The following is a 25,992-nucleotide window of genomic DNA, read 5'->3' as shown; positions in this document are numbered from 1 at the left end:
CAGAGGGGGAGGTACAGATTAGCGTTTTCAAGTAATCTCTGATGATTTAGTCAGGGCTAGACCGATCCGGAGAAAAAAGTGAAATGTAAGGTACGCAACATTGGCAGTGGAAGATGAATCTTCTGAAGGTGCCCGCTCCAATATAGCAGCAAGTAAGAAAAAAAAACTTGGCAATGATGAATAAAGGCTGTGTTTCTGCTACTGATTGTATTTTATCACACCAAAGGAAGAAGGCGGCTACCGTGTCCTACTGTAAGCCCTTCAAACCAGACAATCAACATAAAACGAATACAGTAGTCGGTACCACCTCTACACTCATTGGAGGTGTCACTGGGCCAAAGGGCGGCAGTCTTCAGATTACTGGACGGCAAGACCTCACCCACACCACTGAGGCATGCTTCATAATTGCCCAGTCTGCCCCACCCTGATGTGACTGTACCATCAGGGTTGACTCACACTCGCAGTGAAGAAGCTCCAATAAACCAGTACTGGAGAAGTGCAGGATACAAACAAAAGTTGAATGTGCCTCAGTGTAGACCCAAAGGGACATCCATTATTCAGAGGGTACACTCTGTAGGGTTAAAACCAATAATCATGGACGAAGTTGAGATATAATGACTCAATCGTCTTAGTACAAACATGTTTCATCCCATAAATGTGCCCCAACGGGGTCTCAGAACTTCATCAGGACAACGGCAAAGGATTCCTACTATCCCTGCTCCACTTTTTGTCCGTGCAGTAAAAAAAAAAAAAAAAAAAAAAAAAAAGGGTAAGGTTGGTGCTTCAAATTGTCATTTGTTAACACACCATACTTTGAGGATTGTTAACGATGTGGTCTTATCTGCAGGGTATTCATCCTGTAATCAAACATTCATCAGGAATCGGGTCCACCTTGGTAACTAAGCCAAACTGTCCAGACCACTCGGCACAGGTACCATCCCCCCTGTCGATGAGACCATGAGCTTAACAATCCTAGGGTGTTAATAAATGATTGGTTGGAGTGGTGTCAAAGTACGGCCAGGTATGTTTCTATGCATAGGTCACCCAGGCGCTTACCTCTGGCACTGCCTAACAGGGGCAAGAAGGTGCAGGGGAATGTCGGGCAATTCTAGTTACATCGATGTAGCTACACCCTCTTTTTCAGGTCCCTGTAAAAAGGGGTGCCCCGCAGCTAAAACCACAATACAAGAAGAGCCCGAGCATGTTGAGGGTAGTGTGTTAGGGAGGGGCCAGTAATACCTGGATGGAGGGAGGGAGGAAGTACTGGAGAAGCTGAAGGTAGAAGAGAGACGGCAGCTCTGTACCCTTGGCCCTCACACTTTCTCACCACGGAACAGGATAGAGATGATGAAATTGCTCTCCGCTGCTACAACAGAATGACACGAAAAGTGAAGCACGCCAGTGGAAACGCAGCTCCAAATTGCTACATTTATAAGGACTTTTTATTCTCCACCACAAGAAAAAAGGCACTTGACTTTTTAATCGAAAACGTCAATATGATCGCCGTTCCGTGGCAGATTTTGATTCTTATCCAATGCTGGTATAATGAGTGACTGAGCACCCGGAGGAAGTGCGGCATTTTCGGATTAGGATGCCAGAGAAATACTAGCCTCCCAAAGGCAAAGCGAAGCACTGGAGCCCCCAAACTCTGGCAAGGGTCAGAAGCCTACTGCAAGGCTAGGGCAAGACACCCACATACGATCAGGGTGCTGCACAACCCCCTTTACAAGAGGTCCCCTGAATTCAGGTTTCAACTCAACTGAGGGATGTCTTTGAAAAACAGACGCGGGCCTAGTTTCATGCAAAAAAAACACACAAAAAACAGAGAAATGCAGGTTCACTCTGTGAAACAACGCCAGTAGAAACTTGCTTTGAAAGCTTGCTACGGTATGCAATATCAAAATCTAACTGCCGTTTAATGGCAAGCAGGGAAACAGGCTGTGCGAGCAAAAATGCCAAGTATTTCATTTTGGACAGCTTTGCACCTGTCCGAAAGAAGAAAGCGAAAAAAAGAAACTCATTAACTCTTGAGTAAAGTTGCCAACATTCTCCTTAACGCCCTTTAGAAGATTTCAGAAAAAGTAGTGTATTCTTTCCTGTTAAATATGCGCCTCTCTGCTGGATGTACAAAGTCTGTTCTAACTTTTTCGGGGACAAAATGAAGCGTCTTTGAAGATTTCCAAATAAAGTTAACCTGGACACAAAGAAAGCCCTCAATTATAACCATAAGGAAATTGTATTTATTTGTATTTTTTTATTTTGCTTTTTCGACAAAGGAAAGCTTATACGTAAGTGTTGATCAATGTTCCTGGCCTAGTGTGCTTACACACTCACCAATTTCAAATATCTTTTGGGGAAAAAGCCATTTAAGGCCGTCATTCAAACTCCGCATAAACTGGTATTTATGTTTTACTAAGGTTTATCCTTACAGGTCTGATGTGGATGCAAATCCATCATTTGTCACTAGGTCGGCCTCCTGCCTCTACAACCTATACCCACCAAGGGCCATATCCCATACAGTGTGCTGCAAGGGTGCAAAGCACTTGTGTGCCCGTTTTTTCTACCCCGGGGGAACCACTGTATTACAGAAAGGGTGGCAGATGCCTGTGCAGCCCTTTCCCTGTTATGAATTGCGCCAAAGTACATAGAACACCGACACTATCTCAAGAGGAAGTTCCACTAATTGTCTGAGGGCATTAATTTTTGGGGACTGGCACTTATGTTTTTTCCTCTTCCAACTTTGAACTAGAGCACAGAGAGAAACACACAAAAGTGGAACAGCAGCAGAAGAGAAAGATGGAAAATCAGTTAGAGAGAGAGAAAGCAGGGATGAAAAAGAATCAGCAAGAGTAAGATTAAGGGCTAGGGATTTTCTGGGGGTGGATGAAAGAGGAACAAGAGGATGTAAAGATAGTTTGGGTATTTGGCAACCCTGACATTCTAGAGTGGCAGCCGTGGCCGCTAAGCAAAACTTTGGGCACCAGCACATATTCTTTCACAAATCAAACACTGATCAAAACATTAATGCTATTTACAGTTACCCATTTACACTTCTATATGTTGAACCTTACTGCAGGTAAACTCTCGGAGTCTCTCTATCTACCATAGAATAAAAGCTCACAGAACAACATCAACTCACAAAGTATATTAATGGAATGCATTTATAGGGAGTTCATAAGAGACAGACACACTAAGCAACTTCCACAGTGCACACATACAATTACCACCGTTACAGCACATTTGTGTCCAGACACTCTTATGACATGGACCAACGGTCTCAAATCTTCATGTTGCCCAGCCCAGTGAGGAGGTGCCTGTGATGATGGTGGATGGGTTTGAAGAAGGATGAACAGAAGACCCAGCGCCAGATTGGAGAGGTCCATCCACCATTGCAGGTTTGAGTGGACCTGTTATATGGTTCCCACTAAAAAGGCAGGACTGTGGGTTCTAAGAGGATAGCCTGAGAACCTCATACCTGGAAAGCTGAGCCAGTGTGCTGGTTGAGTGAAGCTGGCAATCCTTCTCTGTAAAATGGAAGATCAGTGTCAGCAGAGCTGCATGTCGAACACAGGATTCGTTCCAAGACAGAAGTGGCTGGTGTGCTCCTCAGACCCTTCTATGTCAGTGCATCATTTATATAATCAAAGCCACACTGTGCTAGAGGCACATCTCTGATGCAGTGATATGTCTAGATGTTAGGAGTGATCTTTGAATGGGCAAGGCAAGGATACCTTGTTCTATGTTCCTAGCCTTGAACAGAGTGTACAGATTACATGTTGAGAAAGACTAACTAAAAACAAGCAGTCTGTACAATGTATTCTCAGAATAATAATGTGCAAGCATAAAGTGTGTAAAATGTCACACTTGCGATCTTAGCTCCTGGCACCAATGGCTTTTATGCTTACCCCTACAATAACGTCTTTGGAGGGAGAAAAGTGCATAAATCACAGTTCTGATAAGCACAGAAAACAAGGGAAGGGAGCTAGGAAGGAGGAAGCACAACCCATATTCACAGAAATACTAGCATGTGTTGTCCCCTAGGATATGTCTGTGTATCCAGGACATATCTGATCTCTTATGAAATATGAACTGCTGCACCTGCCGCAGGAGGCTCACTTGCGTCTAAAAATGGGGGATTAAATGGTTCCAATATTCTGTACCAGTGTTGGCAAATCTATCGCATGAAAAGTAAATTCTGCCCATTGATTTTTGTTTAATTCTCCCACGGAGCAACCCTGGACTACAAAAACTGTCCAAATATACTTTGTGGGTTACCTTGGTAGGGGATAGATCTAATGGCACCGTGCACTTTGAGTGTTACTGCTGCCAAAACGAGTTCCATGGAGAAACACATGAACTGCCAATGAACCATGTCGCTTGTTTGTTACTGGACCTCATTTCTCTAGGCAGGACCCTCACAAGGTGCCTACTCCAGTTCCTTTTTTCCTGTGACAGAAGGAAGTGAATTTCATTGACGTTCGCGTCCACATACGTTATTCAGGACCAGGTTTGGATCCTAGAGCAGCCCTGGCAAACTTTGTCAGACCAGCCCCCACAGGGTGCATGGCGACCAAGCCTGACCACTACAATTGGGCTTGGAGAGTTCTATCCCCAAGAGCAGTTGGTAAAAAAGGCAAAAACGGTGCATTCTACAACACATGTTCAATTATATATCCAATTGTACTAGGTTTAAAAGCATGTCTTTAAAGTGCACCAGGACACTACAATCTTTATGGGGGCTCATCAATTTTTCCCTCACCATCACCCTCTAACATTGCCTCATTTCTCTGCAGCCCCTCTCACTTTTTGTATTGAGGTTTGGCATACAGTAACAAAGCATATCAAGGAGAGCAATGTACCGAGATTTATAAAGGAATCAGTACCATAGGAAATATCAAGTCTTCACGTATTTTTCAGTCAGTACCATCTATAATATAGCTTATAACAATGTCAGAACATACATAAGACAAAACAAAAAGGAGGGGGGATAAAAGAGTGGGGGGTGGCAATACTCAAACAAGGGGAATCAAAACTGGGATTGGGGAGAGGGGCAGAGGTTGCGAAGGCAGAAAAGTTGAGACTGCCAGTCCGTAAGGCAGACAGTAAGTTGGTGTTGATACAAGAAAGATAGTGGGTTAAGTAGGGAGGTAGGCCCGCTGTGTATCTATGGAGTAATTACCAGCAAAAGGAGAGGGGCAGGGGGGTTAGACAGAAGGAGCTGTCCAGGAAGGTAAAGGGATCTTATGTATAGGGTCAGAGTAGGACATTAGCAACTGTCTCACAGGCACAAAGGGGGGGGGGGGGGGGGTGTCAAGTAGTGAAGTCAAGGCAGGAGCTCATCCGGGGATATGTGTAGGAACTGCGTCAGGAGTGTGTCCCATTCCAGGGATATAGCACATCTCCATATACAGTGTCATGTTAAGGTGTGGGCTCTGATCTGGCAAGGAGCATCAGGGGATGGGAGTTGCGCCCGTGTAAGTAAAAGGGCTCTAATGGATGTGGAGGAAAGTGGTGGGGAGTGAAAGCAAGTTTCTCCAAGATTATGGTCAGCTATCCACTGGGAAAACCACGGCAGTTGGGCTGCCTAGAAGTAGGCCTCAGAAGAAGGAATGTAGCTTTTTTAGGGTGATCCTACGATGGCCGCACCCCTATATAAGGTCCCCAGTGTGATCTCTTGCGTGGACAGGTCAGAATTCAGTAGTTATACATGTGATTTGTTCCAAATGACCATAAGACCAAAGGCTTTGGCAAATGACTGCAGTGTTGTCTTATTGGGGTAAGGTCCAGGCGGGTGTGTCATAGGAACAGCAGAAGATCGTCTGAGTATAGTGACACAGCGTGTGTCCTGTCTGCAATGGGGATGCGCCAGTATGTGCAGTCTTTACAAAGACAAATGGTCAGGGGCTCCATTGCTATTGCGAAAAGCAAGGGTGAGGGAGGACACCCCTACCAAGTGCTGTGTTCAACCAAGAAGGCATTGAAGATATACTGACATATCCGGACATGGGTAAGTTGGTTTGTATATAAGAGTCAAGTATAGGTGAGAAGATGCTTGTCTATTCCTTTTCCCCTAGAGGACTCAAAAAATATAATTCCAATACAGCAAGTCAAATGCTTTTTCCAAATCCAGGATTAGGTTCACCACATAAGGGAACTATTTCTGGATATAGTCCTATACACGGAATAGCCAGCACAGGTTATGGGAAGTGCTGCAGCCCGGAACAAACCCATTCTGGTCAGGATGTATGAGTTCCAGTTGCAACTGAGCCTACCTGGCAGATAAGATTTTTCCTAGTAATTTGTAGTCTGCTCCCAGGCTAGTGATTGGACGACAGGAGGCAGTATTAGTAGTGTCGCAGTCAGGTTTGTGGCTAGAGACTAGCATAGATTCCATGAGCGAGGCAGATGCTCCTTTATGCCGGAGGGTTGCATTATTAACCGTGGCTAAGCGAGTGCCAGGGCATTGGCATCGACACCATAATAATCAATAGGGAGGCCATTCCGACCCGGCGTCGTGTTCCTGTTTAGGTCCTGAATTGCCTGTTTAACATCCGCTGGTGTTATGAGTGCATTTAAAGCATCACTTTGAGCTGCAGTGATGTGTGGCGGGGGAGAGGGATGAAAGGAAAGTCAGCAGCTCAATGCGGGATTGCCCAGGATGATATATCATGTTGTGTGCAGAGGACCGCACCTGAGGGAGAGATCAGTTCAAGGTTAGGAGCTTCCCTTTGTTTTCAGAGTATTACCAATGCCAAAAGGTGGCCTCATTTGTCACCCTCTCTATGGGTTTTGGCTGTGTAGACTGTGAAGCAAGTGCTCCTGTAGAGAGGCGTGTTGATGTGTAACCTGGTTTAATGTGGGCTGCTCTTGAGGCTCCTGCTCGGCAGTGCGTTCTAACGCTGTGTGTTTCCTGTATGTCTTGAAAAAACAGGTCTCCGAGGCAATCACGGGGCAGGCGCTGTGTTGGGTTTTGGGGGTGTGGAGCCTCCCCCACCTCCACATAAATCAACAGTATGTGCATTGTGATCAGACATTATGTGGCCTATGTAGTTTGCAGCTTGGAAAGAAGGCAACAGGGCTTAGGAGCACTGTACCCGGTCAAAGACGTCATATAGAGTGTGAGGCACAAACTTGAAATAATAGACTTGAGAGGTAGGATGGAGAGCTCTCCACACATCCGTCAGCATCCAATGTGTTACCGAGTTCACAAAGTAGCCTGTCTGAGCATAGGGAAGGGAGCGTGACAAGGGCAGGTGGGAACAGTCGAGCTGTAAGACCAAAACATTTATAATCCCCTCCCAGGATCCATGGGATACGAGTTTTTGAGGACAGCGCTGCTGATAGTCTCACCCAAAAGGTGTCTTGGTCAATGTTAGGATTGTATACACTTCCTAGTAAAACGGGCTGTCCATTGAGACAACCCTCAAGTAGACATATCTACTCTCTTTGTCTATTACCACGTCTGAGGTTTGGAAAGGAATACCCATTCGGATCCAGATCATGGTGCCCCTGGCATATGCAGACTGTGTTGCAGTTCAATACAAGTAATGTGCATTTCTTGAAGAAAGGCTATGTGGGTCTGATGTTGCTTCAGATAAGTACATACAGAATACCATTTGCATGCAGTGTGCATACCTCTAACATTAAGGGTAAAATCCGATCCCAGTAGTGGTAGTTGAAGCCATATGGGTTGTGGTGAGGAATCAATGACAATAAGGTCAAGGGAAAAGAAATGGGCTCTGATTTGTGACTATTGCTATTGTTCCATACCAAGTGGAGCAGTTGCCATTCTTCAGCCTCCGTGGTCGGAGATCAGGAAAAGGTGATAATTAGGGGTAGGTGTGGAGTGAAAAACTTGTAGAGCCTATTGCAACACGTGGAATGCCCAAACTGGGTGTAAACAAAAAACAATCTTAATAGGCGGGAGGCAGCCACAAAAGGTACTAGGGAGCAGGTGAGTACACCCTATGTGCATTTGTGCATTTAAACAAGTACAGCGGGCCCGGCATCATGTGTATAAGGGTGTCTGGTCCAAAGACACTTGGGCTTGTGGAGTAATTAAGGAAATGTATATTGGCTGGGGGGGGGGGGGGGAGGGGTCGAATGAAAAATGGACAATATGAGCAATTAGATGACAGTTTAAGCCGTTAGGTGGGGTCTTCAATTGAGGGAGAGGCGTATATTTTGTGTAGAGATAATTGGACAGTAGGACTCTCCGTCAAAGGAGAAAAAGTGCAGGCCATTGCTTATGTCCGATGGGCTAGTGTCCACTCTCAGGCTTGCTGCAGCTTGATGCACCTGTCTACGGTCTTCAAATATTTGTTCCACTGCCAGAGTTTAGAGGAAGGGTGACTTCAGGGTCATAGGACAGAAGTCCCTCAGAGAACAACCCTGGTGCTTCCGGTGTGGGCAGACTGGTTTGGTCATGTCATTGTTATTCCGCGGTAGGGAGGTGTCTGAGTGGGCATCTAATCAATCCCATGTGCCCTTGGGCTCTGTGAAGAAGTAGGATGCTCCATGATGAAGGATTTTAAGTCTGGCTGGAAGCAGCAGAACACATTGGACCCCCATATATTTTAGGAGGTTCTTGACCTCTAAAATGGTAGTGTGTTGATGCTGGACTTTCAGGGTGTAATTGGGAAAAGCATTATGTGCTTGTCCTCCAAGCGCAGGGGGCCACGAATTCTGGGCACACGCAGGAAGGCATGCCAATCACGTTAATGTAGGAGTTTGGCAGGCATTGGTCGAGGTGGCGCTCCCAGTGGGGAATCGACGTGCTGGGATGCGGTAAGCCTGCTTCAGGGAGAGGAAAGTGGTGAGGTCAGAGGCGGGGACGAAGGAAAGGAATCAAGTGCCCAGGGATTGTAAAGGGTTGTTCCCTTTGGTCCCTTCACATAGACCCAGGTTACGAACGTTACTTCTATGTTATCGGCTCTCCGCATTGCCTGCTCATTCCTCTAGTAAGTAAACTAGTTCTTGTAAGTCCTAGATAGCCTGTTGGTAGTGTAGTGTTTGCGGCTGCAGCATTGCCAGTGTTTTCTCACCCTCATAGTCACTCTATCAGCTACCTTTAGATGATCATCTCTGAGGAAGCTCAATTCAGCGACCAAAGAACCTAGGGCAGTCTCCATGGATTTTCAAGAGGTTTCAATGACTGCTAGGTCTTGATCCATTTCATCCAGTGGTGGTTCTAAGGATTATCCAGTTGAGTCCTGCAGAGGAGTATCAGATACAAAAGAAGGTGGGTCTTGTTGCGCAGGTTTCTGTGTGGTCATAGTGGCATTCACTTGACCTAGGATGCATTACGTCTGGTAGTAGATTGCACCGGCAGTAGTTGGTGGAGAGCCCTAGGATCAGTGATGTGAGGGGGCTCCCGGGGAGGAGGGGAGGATATCCCTTGTATCTATACACCTGAGGGTGTGGAACCCTGTAGGCTGTCTGTTGCCAAGAAACCAAAGGGGCAGCAACAGCAGGTGGGGTAATTGGCAACAGAAGGAAGGCCCAAGCACTGATGCTGTCAGAGACTACTGGATTTTGAGCAGCAGAATCACCTGCTGTGTGGGAGACTGAGTGGCATCTGTATCCAGGTTTTGCTCCAGCTAACTAGCAGTGCCTCATCTCTACCCGAGGCCAGGGATGATTGGGCAGCCGAACGCATGACATAGTTGATGTCTCAGGGAAATCGTGGTCACTCAGGTCTCATCCGTTTATCTCAGTTATATTAGTCTTACATACACAATGACAAACAGAGGCAGTATATGTTTCAATAAGGTTTTAATTAAGCCACTGAATCTTAGATAGCAAAGCATGTACACTGTAATAACCAGGACGTTACAGCATGACAAGATTAGAATTGTGACAAGGAGAGTGAAGCATAGAAATAACGCTACCATATTGTCACTAGAATCAATAGACTAATTTCTACCTAGGCTATAATACAGCACAGCATGTTAAGCTCTAATTCCGCCCTTAAGGTTCCCTTGGGAAGACATCATCCCCCATACCTGAGCAAAGGCCTGAAATCTGCACAAGCAGCTATAGCAAACTGTTCAGCAATCAGCATACAGTCGTGGTTCTCTGGCTGGAATCTCTCTCTAACGTTTAAGGGACAAGGAAGCGTTTTTATTTTAAAAAACAGCTGATGTTCTGAGAAAATGTCCCTAAGTAAGGATGTGTGTTTTTCTATGAATACCAGAGACAAAACTTTTACCACGTTCACCGGCAACCTATCTTACTGCAGCCTTGAAAGAAGCAGAGAGTGAACATCAATGTCTTGTTTGAGAACGTAGTGCTGGCCTAGGCAAAAACAGCTAGACAGAGAGAAATAAAATAAGACCACAAATGTGGCTTTTGTTAAAATAATAAATGAAGCTGAATAAAATATATTTAGGTTAAAGTGCACAGCGGCAGGCCTAGTGTGCTAAAATAACGTGCATGAAGCTATAACTAAAATGGCTACACAACAATGCAGTAGAGAGGCTGTGTGGGCCACAGGGCTTCTCCCCTTTTCAAACAGTTTTGTACCTATGCGAGCTCGAGCGTGCTCAAGTCCCCAAAACAGGTGTGCCAGTTACTGCAGGTGTTGGCATATCCTCTCAAGTAGGGGAGAGGGGGCTGCAAAGTACCGCCAGCAAATTTAAGCAACACCTTGCAACCCCCAATTCAGCAGGAGTTCAGGGAGTGGGCCCCCCTCTGAAGTGTTGCTGTCCCTCACATATTCAGTCGAGGCCAGAGATGCTGCAACTGCCACTGAGCCTCCCCACACCCAAAGAGCTAAGAGTGCTGAAAGAGACTGCTCCAAAGAGTCACCGGGAGGTCTCCCAGGAGGTGCCACAGCCACCAATGTGTCCACTCCAGGGGTAGGACAGCATGGCAACATTGGCTGGCACAGCGCAGGCCTATTCACTCCCTGGCCATTGCACTCCTGAAAGTTGAAAAGGGGTGGGAGGAGCGAAAGCCTTGTCCTGAACCAGACACCAAAGGCCCAGCAGCCAGTCGCTCTCCTTACATTCAGCCTTTAGAAAAAAGGTGTTTGGAGACTCAATTGAGGCGTCTGAAATGGGCTCAGATGTCAGGGTCTGCTTCTGAGATAAGACAGCATGGTAGCAATGGCAGGTACAGCGTGGGTCCAGCTGCACCCATGTTGCAGCACGTTTGAGTGCTAAAAACGTAGGAGTGGTAACGGGGGCCATGTCCCTATTCGGAGTCCATAGGCCCTGCAGCCAGTCACTCTCCCCACGCAGCCTGCCGGTAAGGGGTGCCCGGAGGCAGACATTTCAGGAGAGTGCCAGGGGCCCAGGGGAGTGGGGGGGTGATTTCCAGTGATTTCCCCCGGTGCCCCATCATTGTTTTCAGGGGAGGAGCCCCTGTTTCCTGGGGAGGCAGAAGTCTGGAAACAGTCAGGAGCTCGGTGCAAGGCCATTACCAAGTAGGCCATTACCAAGTGTGGCCTCGCGCAGGCACAGCACACAAAGCCACGGCCTTGTCCCAGTTTAGCCATCGAGGGACCTGCTGCAAGCGATATGTTTTCCCGGAAAGTCCCTTGGGGCAGGAACATATTGCGATACTGGGGATGTAGATACTGCTCCTGCTTGAGTGCCTTAGTGTGCTGCACTGGCTGCCATGAAACGGGCTGTGGCGGCAGTGCACAGAGAAGTGATCGTCTGCGAGGCTGGAAGGTGATACGGACCATTTCCTCCCCAGGACTGTCAGCTGCCTGTGTGTCATAGCTGCAGCTGGCAAAAGGTAGCGTGGATGGCGGGCCCAGCATTTAAATTTGGCTCAGATTCAGGGTGGATGGTACGGAGCGCTTCTAGTGCAAGTCAGCCATCTTTACCTGTTTAGCTACGCCCCCCCATAGCGTCTGCCACGTGTATTTCATTTGTTCTATAGCGTTTCTCTTATCAGGGTAAGGTGATGGAGCACTTTACATCTTATACACATGTACAGTGACAATTAATCATACATGTGTAAATCAGTGTATAAAAAATATTACATAGGACAAAGGGGACTACAAATTGTGGGATTACGTGTCATCCATACTGGTAGACTTTTTTTTTTTTTATTATTATTATTTTTAAGATTGCTTGGTCTGGGGAGGTATATACTCAGGATTCATAACACAGTAGTTAGGATTGACTTTATTAATAACAATTTATTGATACACAAACCATTTTTTAGCAATTTTTGGATAATTAAAGACTGGGGAAAACCATAACTTTCTAACCTGTACCATGCAGTTAGCATGCAGCTCTTTGATGGCAGTTCACAGTTAATTGTGCTAGATTTTGATGCAACTTATGAACTGCACAGTAACATAAGGATCTCTCTGACAAAAGCAGTATCCCACTGAGCTATGCACATAAATACCTCTATGTGACCTGCATGGAACAAATTCTTTAAAGCAGGTATATTAACTAACTGCGCTACCTTAGGTGAGTCAAAACTGCCTCTAGACAAAAATCCAATCTCTCTCCAGCAGGTACATTTATCAGCAGAGTTATCTTGTCACTTTTGTTGCCTGAAAACTGTTGGATATACAAGAACTCTGCAGTCCTTTTAAAACTGCTGCACTGCTACAAAACTGGCCCCCAGTTACAAAAGCACACCCCCCTCTCGTCCAGCCTCCCAAGGAAATGCCCGATGTTTAGTGTGGCCACTGGTGTTATTGGTTTCTCTAAAGTGGACTAATCACCCGTGAGGGTATCCAGTGAAATTTGTGGGGAAAAAGAAGCATTTGTATGCTGTATATCATGCAGAAACATGTTGATGCGAGCCAGTAGATCTGTCTTTTTCGGCTTTGTCTGCAGGATATGCCAGCCCTGAGTAGAATATGGTCATGAGGTTAGTGGCTGTAGGGCCTCACCAAGACAAATGTTTAGTCTACTTTCAAATGACTTATTTGCGTTATACAGCTATGAATTGACACTGCTCTGCGCTAAAATAACTATTTTTATCAGGACACTCAAGAGTTGCCTTCTCTTCATCATTCAAATGTTCCCACCATCTGAATGAACTCCACAGATGACATCTTTTTTTAACCAAAAGTGGTCTCTCCCTTTTTTTTTCCATCATTTTGCGGGTGCTGGGGGGAGTTGTGGTTGCTACACTATATCAACCTGATTTACCACGATATATGCACTGAAAAACAGAAAGGATAGTTGGGTGACTGCCTGTTGCAGCAATACATTCTTTAAAAAAAAAAAAAAAAACACAAGTAAACACTGAAATTCACCAGTTATAGTTAACTGAAGTAATCATAACTCGAGCCCTGAAGTAAATATATATATAATCTTAAAAATAAAAGGGCACTGAGAATGTGCTGACGTTTCCTAGCTTGTGTTACTGCCTACAGCTGCAGCACTTCAACACATGCACTAGAGAAATGAGGTGCACCCATTGACCAAATGTAGATACTTATTATCATTGTGCACACACAAGACTAAGAGTAGTTGGATGCAGGACAACCTGTATCAGGGGCGTAGTATTCGAGGTTGAAGAAGGTGCAATGGCTCCGAGCCCTCTGAACCCTAATTATTGCTGTATTTTGATACCCAGCAGAAGAGTGGCAGGCAGTGTCTCTGCTTGCACGAAGGCCCCCGACACCTTTGCCACCACACAGTCCTGCATAGTGAGACCGCCGGGAAGCGAGACCTACTTTAAAATCACAGAAATGGTCCTTGCAATTTTCCTACTCCCTGCCCTCTAATCATTTATACCACCGACCTCCCCCTAGAATACTTACAGAACCAACGCAACAGAAACCGAGGCGAACATGTTAAAATGTCACCGTGCAAATGGGCTTGCAGCCACAGGGATGAAGACCCGGAGGAGGAGAGGTTTGTCAGCTTATTTTTGGCCTTAACTGCTACTGTCATTCACGGAGGCTTCCCTGGCGCTTTCAAGAGCGCCGAGAGTGAGTGCAGCGCCTCATCCGGGAGCCGAGGTGGCGAGATAACATGGAGACGACAACAGGCGTGCTGTGTGATGCATTGCATTTTGCAGCGGTACACAGACCACTTAACCCCAGGCTCATTTTTCCTCTTATAAATCATTTCAGCGCTTCAGAAAACGAGAAACTAATTCTTGCTTTATCGGATTATAGACGTCACAATCTATTATTCATACACTTACAGCCAAGGGTATGGTCTGCTTTGAAGGAGAGCGACTGGTAAGCAGGACAGGGAAATATTCGCATATATAGCGGACGCAGCATCGGCTGAGCGAGCTCCGGACTCAACCGCTGTGCTTAATTTGGGGAGGTGGTTGCCCATTGCGCCCCACCGGCACTCATTTTTGAGGACCAACACTTATTTTCCGTCATCAGCTATTGTTGGCGAGCTAGAGAGAGATAAAACACACAGATGCAAAGAAGAAAGAAGAGCAATACGGAACAAGCATTTGGAAAGCCAATAGGTCTCGCCGATGCCGCTTTGCCAATGTGTTTTATCCATGGCTGCTGTTCAGCATGGCTAAAAGTTAGCTGCATAGAGGAGAGTGGCGTGGAGTTTCGTTGAGTGGAATGGCTAAAAGTGGAGTACAGTGTAGTGGAATAGAGAGTGTTGTGTACTGAACTGGCACACTCTGGAGTCATGTTGAGTGGTATACACTGAAGTGGCGTAGAGTTGACAGGTGCAGACAGCACTGGCATAGAGTATTGCAAACTTCAGGGGCATTGAGTGCAATGACTTACAATGCAGCATCATACAATACAATGGGGTAGATTAGAATGGTGCATAATAGAGTGCAGTGAGGCGTGGAGTGACACAAGGTGGAGCAGCGCAGTGTGGCGTACAGTTGAGTGATGCAGGGAGAAGCGGCCCAGAGTAGTCAATTGACAGTACAGTAACAGAGTGAAGAGTATAATTGAGTGGCATAGTGTGCAGTGGTGTAGAGTGGAGTAGTGCAGAGTAGAGTGGCAGAGAGTGTAGTGTTACATAGTAGAGTGTCGGAGTGCAGTGGTGTGAAAAGGTGTAGAGACCAGCTTCATCAAGTACAGTGAAGAATAGAGTGTATTGGAACAGGGTGTAGCTGTATACAGTGCACTGTCGTAGAGTGCAGTGGTTAACAGTAGAACATAGAGTGCAGTGGCATAGAGTGGAGTGGTGTAGAGCAGAGTGGCATAGAGTGCTGTGGCATTGAGCAGATCGAGTCAGAAAAGACTGAAGTGGTGGAGTGGTGAAGAGTAGCAGAGTGTAATGGCTAGAGTAAAGTGGTGTAGAGTGCAGAGGTTCGGAGTAGATTAGAGTAGCATACAGTGGAATGGTGTAGAGTGCAGTGGGATAGAGGTGAGTGTTACAGAGTCAATTTAGAGTGTTTTGGAATAGAGTGCAGTGTTGCAGAGTGGCATAGAGTACAGTAGCTTAGAGTAGACTGGTGTGGCCTAGATTTGAGCAGAGTGCAATGGTGAAGAGTGCAATGGTGAAGAGTGCAGTGGTGTAGAGTGGTGAAGAGTGCATTGTCAAAGAGTAGAGTAGTACAGAGTAAAGTAGAGAGGCATAGCATGAAGTGGTATGGAGTGCAATAGTGTGTGTAAAGTGGAGTGGTGCAGAGTAGAGTGCAGAGGTGTGGAGTGGTGCAGAGTAGAGTGGAGAAGCATAGAGTGGAGTGTTCATGATGTAGTAGCACACTTCGATTACATATAACATATTTTCAATTGAAATGAGCATTACATTTGCACAGACATACTGCTTTACTTATACAACTTGCATCACCTATTTTAATGATTTGTTTTGATCGTATTAAAGTATTTGTTTACAATACACTTCAGAAATAACAAAATATTTGCTTCATTTGTGCATTCATAATTCTGATATGTTTTGAATTACTCACACAGTTCATTTAAATGCTTTTATGCAAGAAAAAATGTCTTTCCTACACCCAGTATCCAGTAAGATTGTCAAATAAATCCTCCTACTTTGAAGTCAGAGAAAGAAAAGTAAACAAATGCCCTTGGAAGACAGCGCCAGACATTTAACCTCGGTCTTTGAATGCACAGCAAATGTAACGAGATAAGAACAGTATTTAAAGGCAAGTTAACAGAAAGAGGCTTTGTGTCGGAATACAGAAAACACAGCTTAGGCAACAGGAGTAACAAACTGAAGCCGGAGAGCCTAAACCAAATAACGGCAGCAAATGGAAAGCCAGAAAGTGTGATTTACAAACCACAAAGCAAATGGTAGTCAACAAGTGGAATGCATTCCAAGGTCAACTTTCTGAAAGTCCCAAAGATGTCTTTAAAAAAACCAGACAGTTGTGCTGTCTGGTAGGCTGCGACCTAAAAACACGAGTAAAGGGAGAAAGCAGGGAATAGCAAGAGTGAGATGAAAGGACAGCTGTGTCTGTTGAGGATTAAGAAGGCCTGAGGCGAATTCAACATTATGCAAGCTTGGTATTTGGTGCGCCGATATAGCACTGCAGGTGTAGATCTCTGGGTACCCATCACTTTCTTTCCTTTGCAAATTAAGTACTGTTGACCCTCTATTTCATCATAGCACTATTACTTCATCAAATGGAAGGGTGCCTGTCCACTGGCTGGCGCTCCAACGCCCTGTTCGAGAGGAGCAGGCATGATGGACTTGAAACAGTAGGCTTTCCTGCCATGAATGTGTACAGAACCCAGTTTATTCTGCCGCAGGGTTGTAAAGGCCACAGCACGACTATCTGCTGTGGCTCACAGAATGCTGCAAAGGTCCTGCATCTTATATAAAGTGTCACTGTGACTCACAGCCACCATTTTTCATGTGGAACTCATATTTGCCTTTTGTACATCCAGTACTCGCACTAGGCACACAGTTTTGTTACAGGCATGCACATTATTGCTTCTGGATGCAGTGAATCACTTCTAAGTATTGCAATATTCTACTAGAGTCCTCCTAGAACAGCCAGCAGAAATTAGCCAAAATGTATATAGTCATTCCAGGTTGGCTTGGACGGTATTTGACCAGTCCAAAGCTGTAATACTGTGCCTGGAGTGGTAAATGGCTTTTGTCATTTTACAGCTCGGCGAGGATGACACTATGTCAATTCTATGCTTAAAGATTTTGCTGTACAAATGGCAAAAGACTGTGTCACTATCTAGCTCGGCGAGGATAGCACTGTGCTAATCCTATGCTTAAAAACTTTGCTAGATAAGCAGACATTTGAGGTGAGCAAATTTAGAGTGTCACTGGTGTTGCAGGGTGCTCCTTACTAGAGCAGCTCTCCACCTAAAATTGGGAACTTCCCAGAGTTCTCCTTTGTTTTTTTGCATAATTCATGCGTCACTCTATCCCTGAAAGGGCCTTGGTTTGACTTATACTGGGTGCTCCCTTGTGTCTGGACAAAGCTATACCCCTCTGAAGAGCTCTAATGAGAACGAAACACGTGTCAGGGGTTGCTTTACTCATTCCAGGTTGGCTTGGACGGTATTTGACCAGTCCAAAGCTGTAATACTGTGCCTGGAGTGGCAAATGGCTTTTGTCATTTTACAGCTCGGCGAGGATGACACTGTCAATTCTATGCTTAAAGATTTTGCTGTACAAATGGCAAAATACTTTGTCACTATCTAACTCGGCGAGGATAGCACTGTGCTAATCCTATGCTTAAAAACTTTGCTAGATAAGCAGACATTTGAGGTGAGCAAATTTAGAGTGTCGCTGGTGTTGCAGGGTGCTCCTTACTAGAGCAGCTCTCCATCTAAAATTGGGAACATCCCAGAATTCTCCTTTATTTATTTGCATAATTTATGCGTCACTATCCCTGAAAGGGCCTTGGTTTGATATATATATATATATATATATTTTTTTTTTTTTTCTAACTTTGCCTTCACGAGTGCGATGTGACCTGATTATTTTCTTGGAAAAACAAAAATTAAGCTCACCAGTAACTTCGCAACACTTGCTCAGTGTAATGCAGGGTGCAAATAGCACATTTATGACCTGTTTTTGGTTTCCAGAAGAGTCCTGATTTTGATGCATGTACTTTGTAACAATGGTCCTGCTGTGACTCAACTAATTGCTAGATTTATAGAAATATAAGTTTCTGTCTGTGCACAGCAACAGGTGGCCTTCAATGCAGATTATGAAGTGCACCAATGGCAAAGGTGATGTTAGGAGAAGCTTGCATTTCACTTACCTATGCAATATGGGCAGCACTGCCCCTTTCGCAAGACTGGCCTCTCGCAGGTGACAAGTGGGCAGGACTCAGAGTAGCAGCTGATGGCACCATCCATGCACACGCAACTAGTGCAAACGTTGGGCTTCCATGACTCTGCTGCTAGGAAAATGTCACCGTCCTCATTTTTGCAGTAGCGTGGCGTACTGTCATTGGCAGATAACAACGGCTGATCTGGATCTATTGGAAGAGGCATGCAAAGGTACCATAGTCAGAAATGTGAAGTTACCACTTTTCTTTTGGGAGTAAAGAATGAACATCATGTTTCCTCACTCCTGTCAGGGAATAGTATCATTCACCACAGACAAGAGTCACACTTATTATAGCTTTGGAGTCTGAACATAGGTTTTGTACTCCCAATATAAGAAAGCAGAGGTGGAATACAGACCAATCTCATTTTGAATACAACTGGTCTACACTAGGTGTATTGTGAATGTTCAGTAAAATTGTTATTTCTGAGATTTGTATCACTACAAGAATATTTAACATAGCACTTAATATCACCATGTATAGATAACTATGTATTGACTGGCAAGGCTGTAGCCACCTTCTTTACAGGCAGCCACAAAGGCATGATGTGAAGGTAGCAAGAGACGGGTGGACTGGCAACAAGCTAGACTCTGCTGCCCCATGAACTCACAAGTATCACTAGAAAAGTCAGCATCATAGTGTACAAGCCCAAGATTACCATTAATTTAGGGATTAACAGCAGAATAATAGTGAGGCCCTGATCAGAAAACAGGAAAGAGCATGCCCCGGTGAGAAAAATAAATAAATAAAATATTAATCAATAAAACCTTTCTCATGAATCATAGTCATAGTTGCGGAAGCAGTTAAAGGTCCTTGATGTTTAAAGCCTAAAACGTATTGACCAGTATTCAAATGCTTATAACAAAAGGATGAATCAAAAACTGTGATCAAAATCAGAGGAGGCAACGAAATGAGGCAATTACTTTAGCAATGAAAGCAAACACTGGTGAAGCCAACAAACCTTATGCTAACACTTTCAAATGCATCTATTCACAAACGCGGGTTGCATGCTTTCCATGCACAAATGCAGTTTTGTATGCTTTCCATGCACAAATGCTGTTCAGGATGATGTCTTTGAAAGTCAAACATATTGAGAAAACTGAATACAAGTACAATGTTTGAGATTACTTTTCAGATGTACAAACAGTTCCTTGTGTATTCGAATGGAGGCACTCCTTAGAAGGCATAATGTTACACTAAAGAGCCCATAGCATGAGGTTAGAGAGTAATACTTTTCTTCGTGGAGCCAAACCCCATACTATGAATATTTTAAACAATTGGTAACAATATGTCTTGTACGCCACTGAAGTTTCAATCAAGACCTAAAAACAGTGTCAGGCTTGCTGAGGTTGATGGCCATACAGAGATGAAGTCAGAGATCTAGGACGGAGAAGACAATCGAAGGAGCTGTTTCTATATAGGGTGCTGGGACCAGCTCTGCGTTATTCCTCTGAACATTTAAAAAAAAACACCACCCAGTTTCAGGACGCCTGACTTACGCGCATTCTCTAGCATTGAGCAGCATCCACGCACTTCTTAGTAACTGCTGCAGTAGATATGCACACAATTCACTCTACTAAACAGCACTAGAGGGGTGTGAATTTTATTTGCCAGCAGACACCTTAAATCTCCCGCTTGCGCTGCCTCGGGATTAGGCTGTTCTCTCCTCCATCTTGTGCCTTTGGATTTATAATAATTCATGCGTAGACTCCTCGAGACGGAATAGAGTAAGAGGCCACGAACACAACATATAACAAGCATTTGCAACGCAGCGGGTCTCGCGTTTGCTCGTGTTAGAGCGGATAGCGTTGTAAACTCCTAACCGGACTTTTCAATCATCATGAAACCTATTGGCAAAAGTGCAATAACCAGAACAAGTGCAATTAAGTGTTTAACAGGGTCGATATTATGTAAAGCGCTCGACTTCTGCCAAGCGAGATTGCGCTGGGAAAATAGAGAAAAAGTAGTCCACGAACCGGACGGAAAACAGCGAGCCTCGTATGTTTTCTGTACCTGGTCGATGCGCTCGAGGAAAGCTATCCACCGGAAAAGGCATAACGTATGCGTGCCTTCCACAAATGAAATCAAGCAGATTCTAACAGGCAAGCCCATGAGCCAATGAAAGACACTGACGTGACGTGGACGGGGCTCCAAGCCCTTTTTAATTCCTAAAGCGTCTCGCTCAGCGAAACGCATGCGACGCAGGCTCGACCCTAAAAAGCGGCTAGAACGGAACTTGAGGTGGAGGGACAGGGCCATCTCCCTGGGCCATAAACACCGTTTTGGTGATTTTAAGTAGATATGCAGGACTGTGGCCAGCCCTTCAAGTGAATATGCCTGTTCCCGACTGCAAAAATCCTCTAGGAAAATTAACTGAAGTGAAATTAGATTAAAAGACAAAAAAATTCCACAAATGACATTCACTGAAATGGTTTCTAAACAGGTAATCTATAAGTAGATATGGGGAGTTCCCAGCATTTAATGAGTCTTATTGAGTTATCCTTTCCTTCAAGCTTCTCACTTGAGTCTATCTAAACTCCCCATTGCCCAGACTAGGTATTTCAACATCTGCAGCAACGATTACCAAAAATAGGGTCGAACTCCCAAGGCATTTTTGTGACTTATGCTAGTCCAGGCACCATATGCATATACCTAGGAGGTATTTATAAAGCATGAAAGTAACCTCAAAGAAAGAGAGAAGATGTATCCATAAAACCTAGATTACAGGTTACGCTGCTTGCTAGTGAACACCCCTCCCCCTAAAAGATATGTTAAACATGCATTTAGGAGTGACACTCAGAGACGTTTTAAGGTATGGGCAAAGTGTCCAAGTGCCAGGACCCCCACCATACAAGGGACCCCTAGGAAAGTGAACTTCTTCTCTTACTTCTGTTTCTCTACATCAAACTCTAACTTGTGATTCAATACTGCATGGCATCTGGGGGCTTCAATTAGCAGAAAGTGGATACAACAATGCAGTGCAATGGATGCAGAAGGAAATCCAAGATTTGGGTGTGGTAGGGGAAGAGGACCTTCAAGGTGGTCCCTCCACCCGAAGCACATGGCAGGGATAGTTGACAAAATGATTCCCCATCTATATTTCAAACCTAACCTTAGCACTTCTATATGCTTTGCAGAAAGACGACCTTTAAAAGGGTTCATTTCATTTACAATAGAAATAGAAATTAAAGCAATTATGCATCTTCATGATGCTGTAAGAAAACACCTGTGCATGTCTTGCCCCCAACCAATGTGAAAGGTTTAATAGAGGACAGTAATGATACAAACTAGAAGGAACGATATCATTTAAACAAAAAACAAAAAAGCTTCCTGTATGGCAAAAAGTGTCAATATCTTAGATCCGGATCCTGGGTGTCTCAAAGTGGCATTACAATATTTTTGCCAAAGAAACTCTTTTTGTAGCAGGTGTTTCAATGTTTCTGTTAGAGAGGAGAAGGAATAGCTCACCTGAACACTGTGGGCAGCAGGAGTCCTGTGTACGGGTAGGGTTCTGACACAATAGGGGTGGGCAGACCTCAGTCTCGCAGAGGACTCGGGCACTGTGGCAGGTACACTGGGTGCAGGTGTCAATGTTCCACGTCTCTCCCTCCACGAAGTATTCTCCTCCCGGGGCGTGACAAACAGAGGGGCTGCTCAGCACAGGCTTTTCTCCACTGGAGTCATCTGAGGAAGTTTGAAGTTTATTTTATTTATGTTATAGAACTCCAAATAGAGGTCCACATAAAATCATAATAACAAAGGTAAGCAGGTAAGAGCACAAAACATACATAAAAGTCTCAATCCATGATAACATTTACAATCATGAAATTACAAAAGAATCAATACAAATTCAAAAAACACTTTAAAAAGTTAAAAATTCTAAAACAGAATTGTTCACACCGAATTGTGTAAAGTGTCTGCAGTGTATTAGAGGCCAATCAAATAGATAGTTGCAGAAAGATGGGCCTCAAGCATTTTAGAAGATATAATAAAGATTCTGGACACATAAATAATAAATGATTTAAATCTTGAGACCCAAAGTGACATAGGTTACAAACTGGGGACAACCGTAGCCTTTCGCCTTAAAAGAATTCCAACGGAAGCAAGCCCCACCTTAACATAATTCAGAAACGTCGTCCACTATGGGGCAAATTTATTTACTTTAATATTGCTTTAATATTTTGCTTATTATTTTCTGCTATGCAATGTTTACATTATCAACAAATGAGAAAAGTGCATGATAACAAACTGAGCACTTGAAACGTGCATGTCTGCAAATGTGCTCGTTTTTCACCAACTTGCAGGTTAGCAAGGGCATAAAGCCAGCTGGTGGCATGTTAAATAAGCACACACTTCTCAGACTCATCTAGGTGACAGAATAGTTTCTTTCGCAGCAGGACAGCCATTTATTTAAAAGGACTGCTTCAGTCAAGACTTTAAAGTGGCAGCTACCTGCAGGCTTTGAGCACCTGCACGTTATAAAGTTAATTCATAACTGAGGTTATGGTAGTTTACCACAAGTAATAAAGACACTAACCTATAGGGTTGAGGCAAAATTTCAATAATTTAAACCTGACCTCAACCCGTGATAGCTATGGCACAAAGCAGACAGGCTTAAATTAGAAAACATATGTAAAGCGTTTAGAAGTACCAAAAAAGTCAAAAATACATTTAAAAAAATCACATTTCAATTTATAAAAAATAGATTATAATTCAATAAAACAAAATGACATCAAACTGACAAAACAGAATAATGGGAACTATAGATATGAATTTGTAAAGATTCAAGAGAAAATGTAAAGCACAAAGAGAAGGTACAGTTGGTGTGCGACCGCAACCTAGGTGCAATTTCAGTCTGACCATGACCAAGACAATTTGTCCTGGTCAGAGATTTTACTCTCTAAATAGTTTCTGAAATGGAAGTAGAAATTCTCCAGTGAGGCACGGTTGCAGGCTACATCTGAGGAAGTCCTCTCAAAGTTAGATAGCTGCTATTGGACAAGGTCCTGCTAAAGCCATTGGATGTGGCAGGAAAAGCTCTGAAAAAGAATAGTAAATTTTCACTCCCAACAAAATCCTCTCGTTGGCCGGATACTTCTTGCCCCTCAACCAGGTTACGATTTCTTTGCTCAGACTTAGGCCCTCTTTACAACTTCGGCGGTCTTTGCAAAAGACCACCGAAGCTGCGGGCACCAGTATACCGCCAGTGCTGGCGGTATATCTGGCTCCCTAATATGACTTTTCCGCTAGGCCAGCGGAAAAGTCACATCAACATTGCAGCTGGCTCGTAATAGAGCCGGCTGCAATATTGATGTGCAGCGGGTGCAGCAGCACCCGTCGTGCATTTCACTGCCTGAAATTCGGGCAGTAAAATGCGCGATGGGGCTGTGCCTGGGGGCCCCTGCACTGCCCATGCCAAGTGCATGGGCAGTGCAGGGGCCCCAAAGGGCACCCTGAGTCCCCCATACCGCCAGCCTTTCCATGGCGGTGTTTACCGCCGTGGACAGGCTGGCGGTCAGGAACTCATTATCCCCAGGGCAGCGGTGCTTGCACCACTGCCTTCCGCCTGGCGGTAAGTTGGAGGGGCCGGCGGTATGGCCGTGGCTATTGAGCCATGGTCATAATAGCTGGCGGAACACCGCCAGCCTGTTTAGCGGTGTTACCGCCAGCTTACTGCCAGGGTCGTAATAAGGGCCCATAGTCTCTTTTTATGAAACAAATAATCCTCCGGCAGGGCAAGGCTGCTTTGGAAATGATACGTCAAAGTCAGAGAAGCTTGCCATGAGGAGCTACTAAACAAGATTTTTAGGCAGCAAAAAGTTCAGAGTGGGCCCAACTTGATTTTCTTACCCAGCGAGATAGCCTCTTGCGTGGATTGACTTGGGTGGTTAGTCCCGGTCCTCCAGAAGTCTGGAAGTTCAACATCTTTTCCAAGTTCCAATTATTCAGAGGTTGTTGGAGAAATCCAGCTAGATACCACTAATGGTCCAATGACCTCAGTGACAGCACTTAGGGGTCAGAATTTACTCCAACAGAGGACAAATGCAAGGTCCAGTTGCAGCTAGTCATGTGGGCACTTCAAGAAAAAGGCCTCTTGCAGCTTGTTGTGAAACACTAACTAAATATAATGACAGCCAGCTGACCTCTGGAGTCAATTTCTTCTTCCTGGGTACAAGTGACAGCAGTTCCAACCCTTCAGGTCTTCTCAGTAGTCCCAGACAGTAGGCACAGTCCTGTTTTTCCACAGGTCCAAAAAGTGTTTTATAGAGCTGGTGGTGATGTCCATTGTTGCACTGCTCAGTAGCCAGTGAGTAGGGGTGACTTTTGACAACCCCTAAACAATGGAAGCAATCCTACCAATTTTTCTAGAGCATCTGGTATGTTTTACTGCAAAATGGTACAGAAAGCAGAGTTCTACAGGGAATCCAGGATTATATTTGCAATTGCATTTAAGGTTTTCACAAGCGTTCTGCTTTAGGAGGAAGCTTGTGTGCCAGGCATGACTGTGTTGAGGGAAATGAGCAGTCCTCTTCTCCTAAGCTATACCAAGTAAGTCTCAACCAGCCCTGCCCCCCCCCCGGGCTGGTGCCAAATTGACTACCCAGGGCCAAATGAACAAAGGTTTCATCTTCCTTATTTCCCCTTACACTAAACTATGAATATGCAAACTTCACCTCTGGCCCTTTCAAGTTAATGAAGATCCTGGAACCCCCACAGCTGCCTTTCCTGAGCTGATGGGGATCACATGCACCACACCCAACTCATCCTTTCCCAAGGACTAAGTCACTGTCCTGATTGGGGAGCAGTTTTCACACCTAATTAAGGTCAAGCACTAGCAGAGCAGATGCTGTCAAGGTAATGCAAATTAGCCCCCAGGAGTTAGAGAAAGGGAAAAGGTAGCTTTCTAATAGTTGTTTTCCCTACATCATTATTAAAAATCTAACTTTACCATTGAGCTAGTTTTGAATACATATTAAAAATAGTGGTTGAACCGTGCCTCTAGCTTGTCCCAAACCCCCAATGGTAGAATTAATAATTTATTCTATACTCTATTTTCCTCATAGGATAGATTTAGCATTCGGTGTAGTCACTGCAGGGACATAACACTTTTTTTTTTTTTTTTACAATTTTCACATGTCTCTCTTTTGAATACAATGCATCCTACCCTGTCGGCTACAAGGCCTAAAGAGGGTTGGGGAAAGTGTTGTCTTGTCAAAAGGGTTATTTTGACAGGTTGGAAAGCAAGTTTCAACTACAGCAGTCAGGCTACATTGGTAGGCCTGAAGCCATGTTTTTCTTGTCATACTAGTGGATGTCACAAGAAGGGGTGCAGTCTACAAGTGACATTCAACTTTCCATGCCATGGTTGTAGTTTCCACACCATATACCATCATCTTACATGAGAGTGTTAAATATGCCAACCAGGGATTTGCCATTTTTTACAAGTTTTAGGGGATGGAATACAAACACTGGGCAGCACTGAGTGTGCAGAGTCTCAAAAACAGTTATAAAATCCATTAAACAAGAGGGTAGTCGCACAAAAAAGGCATTTCCTCATACTGTATTTCTTCAGTTTTTCAAGAGCAAAACTAGCATTTCTCTTCAGTAGTGCTATAACTTAAACTGGACAGCACCACCTCTTCTTATACATTCCATGTGCTGGGTTGAGGACTACTCAGACTGAAACCAGTACTAAAATAAATTGAAATCTTGCACTTATTTTCCATTACAAGAAAGGAGAATGCATTTTTGGGCTGATGCCAAAGTCTGTTTGTGTAAGACGTTGGATTATTGGTTTAACAGGGTTGA

General features: G+C 44.5%; 1 protein-coding gene across 3 annotated transcripts in view; it reads right to left on the bottom strand.

Moving 5' to 3' along the window:
• CRIM1 (cysteine rich transmembrane BMP regulator 1) overlaps positions 1-25,992 on the bottom strand; it is a 752,848-nt gene that overhangs the window by 27,404 nt on the left and 699,452 nt on the right. For 2 of the 3 annotated variants that reach the window (XM_069235322.1, XM_069235323.1), the window contains exons 12-13: positions 21,652-21,867; positions 18,115-18,333 (exon numbers count right to left, since the gene is read on the bottom strand). In XM_069235322.1, coding sequence (XP_069091423.1) covers positions 18,115-18,333; positions 21,652-21,867 — 435 coding nt within the window. The remainder of the gene's footprint in view (positions 1-18,114; positions 18,334-21,651; positions 21,868-25,992) is intronic. The other variant, XM_069235324.1, reaches the window with a different exon arrangement.

This window comes from Pleurodeles waltl, chromosome 5 (assembly GCF_031143425.1).
Source record: "Pleurodeles waltl isolate 20211129_DDA chromosome 5, aPleWal1.hap1.20221129, whole genome shotgun sequence".
Classification (NCBI taxonomy): Eukaryota; Metazoa; Chordata; class Amphibia; order Caudata; family Salamandridae; genus Pleurodeles; species Pleurodeles waltl.
The sequence above is the reverse complement of the archived record's forward strand: the minus strand, read 5'-3'. Positions and strand labels throughout refer to the sequence as shown.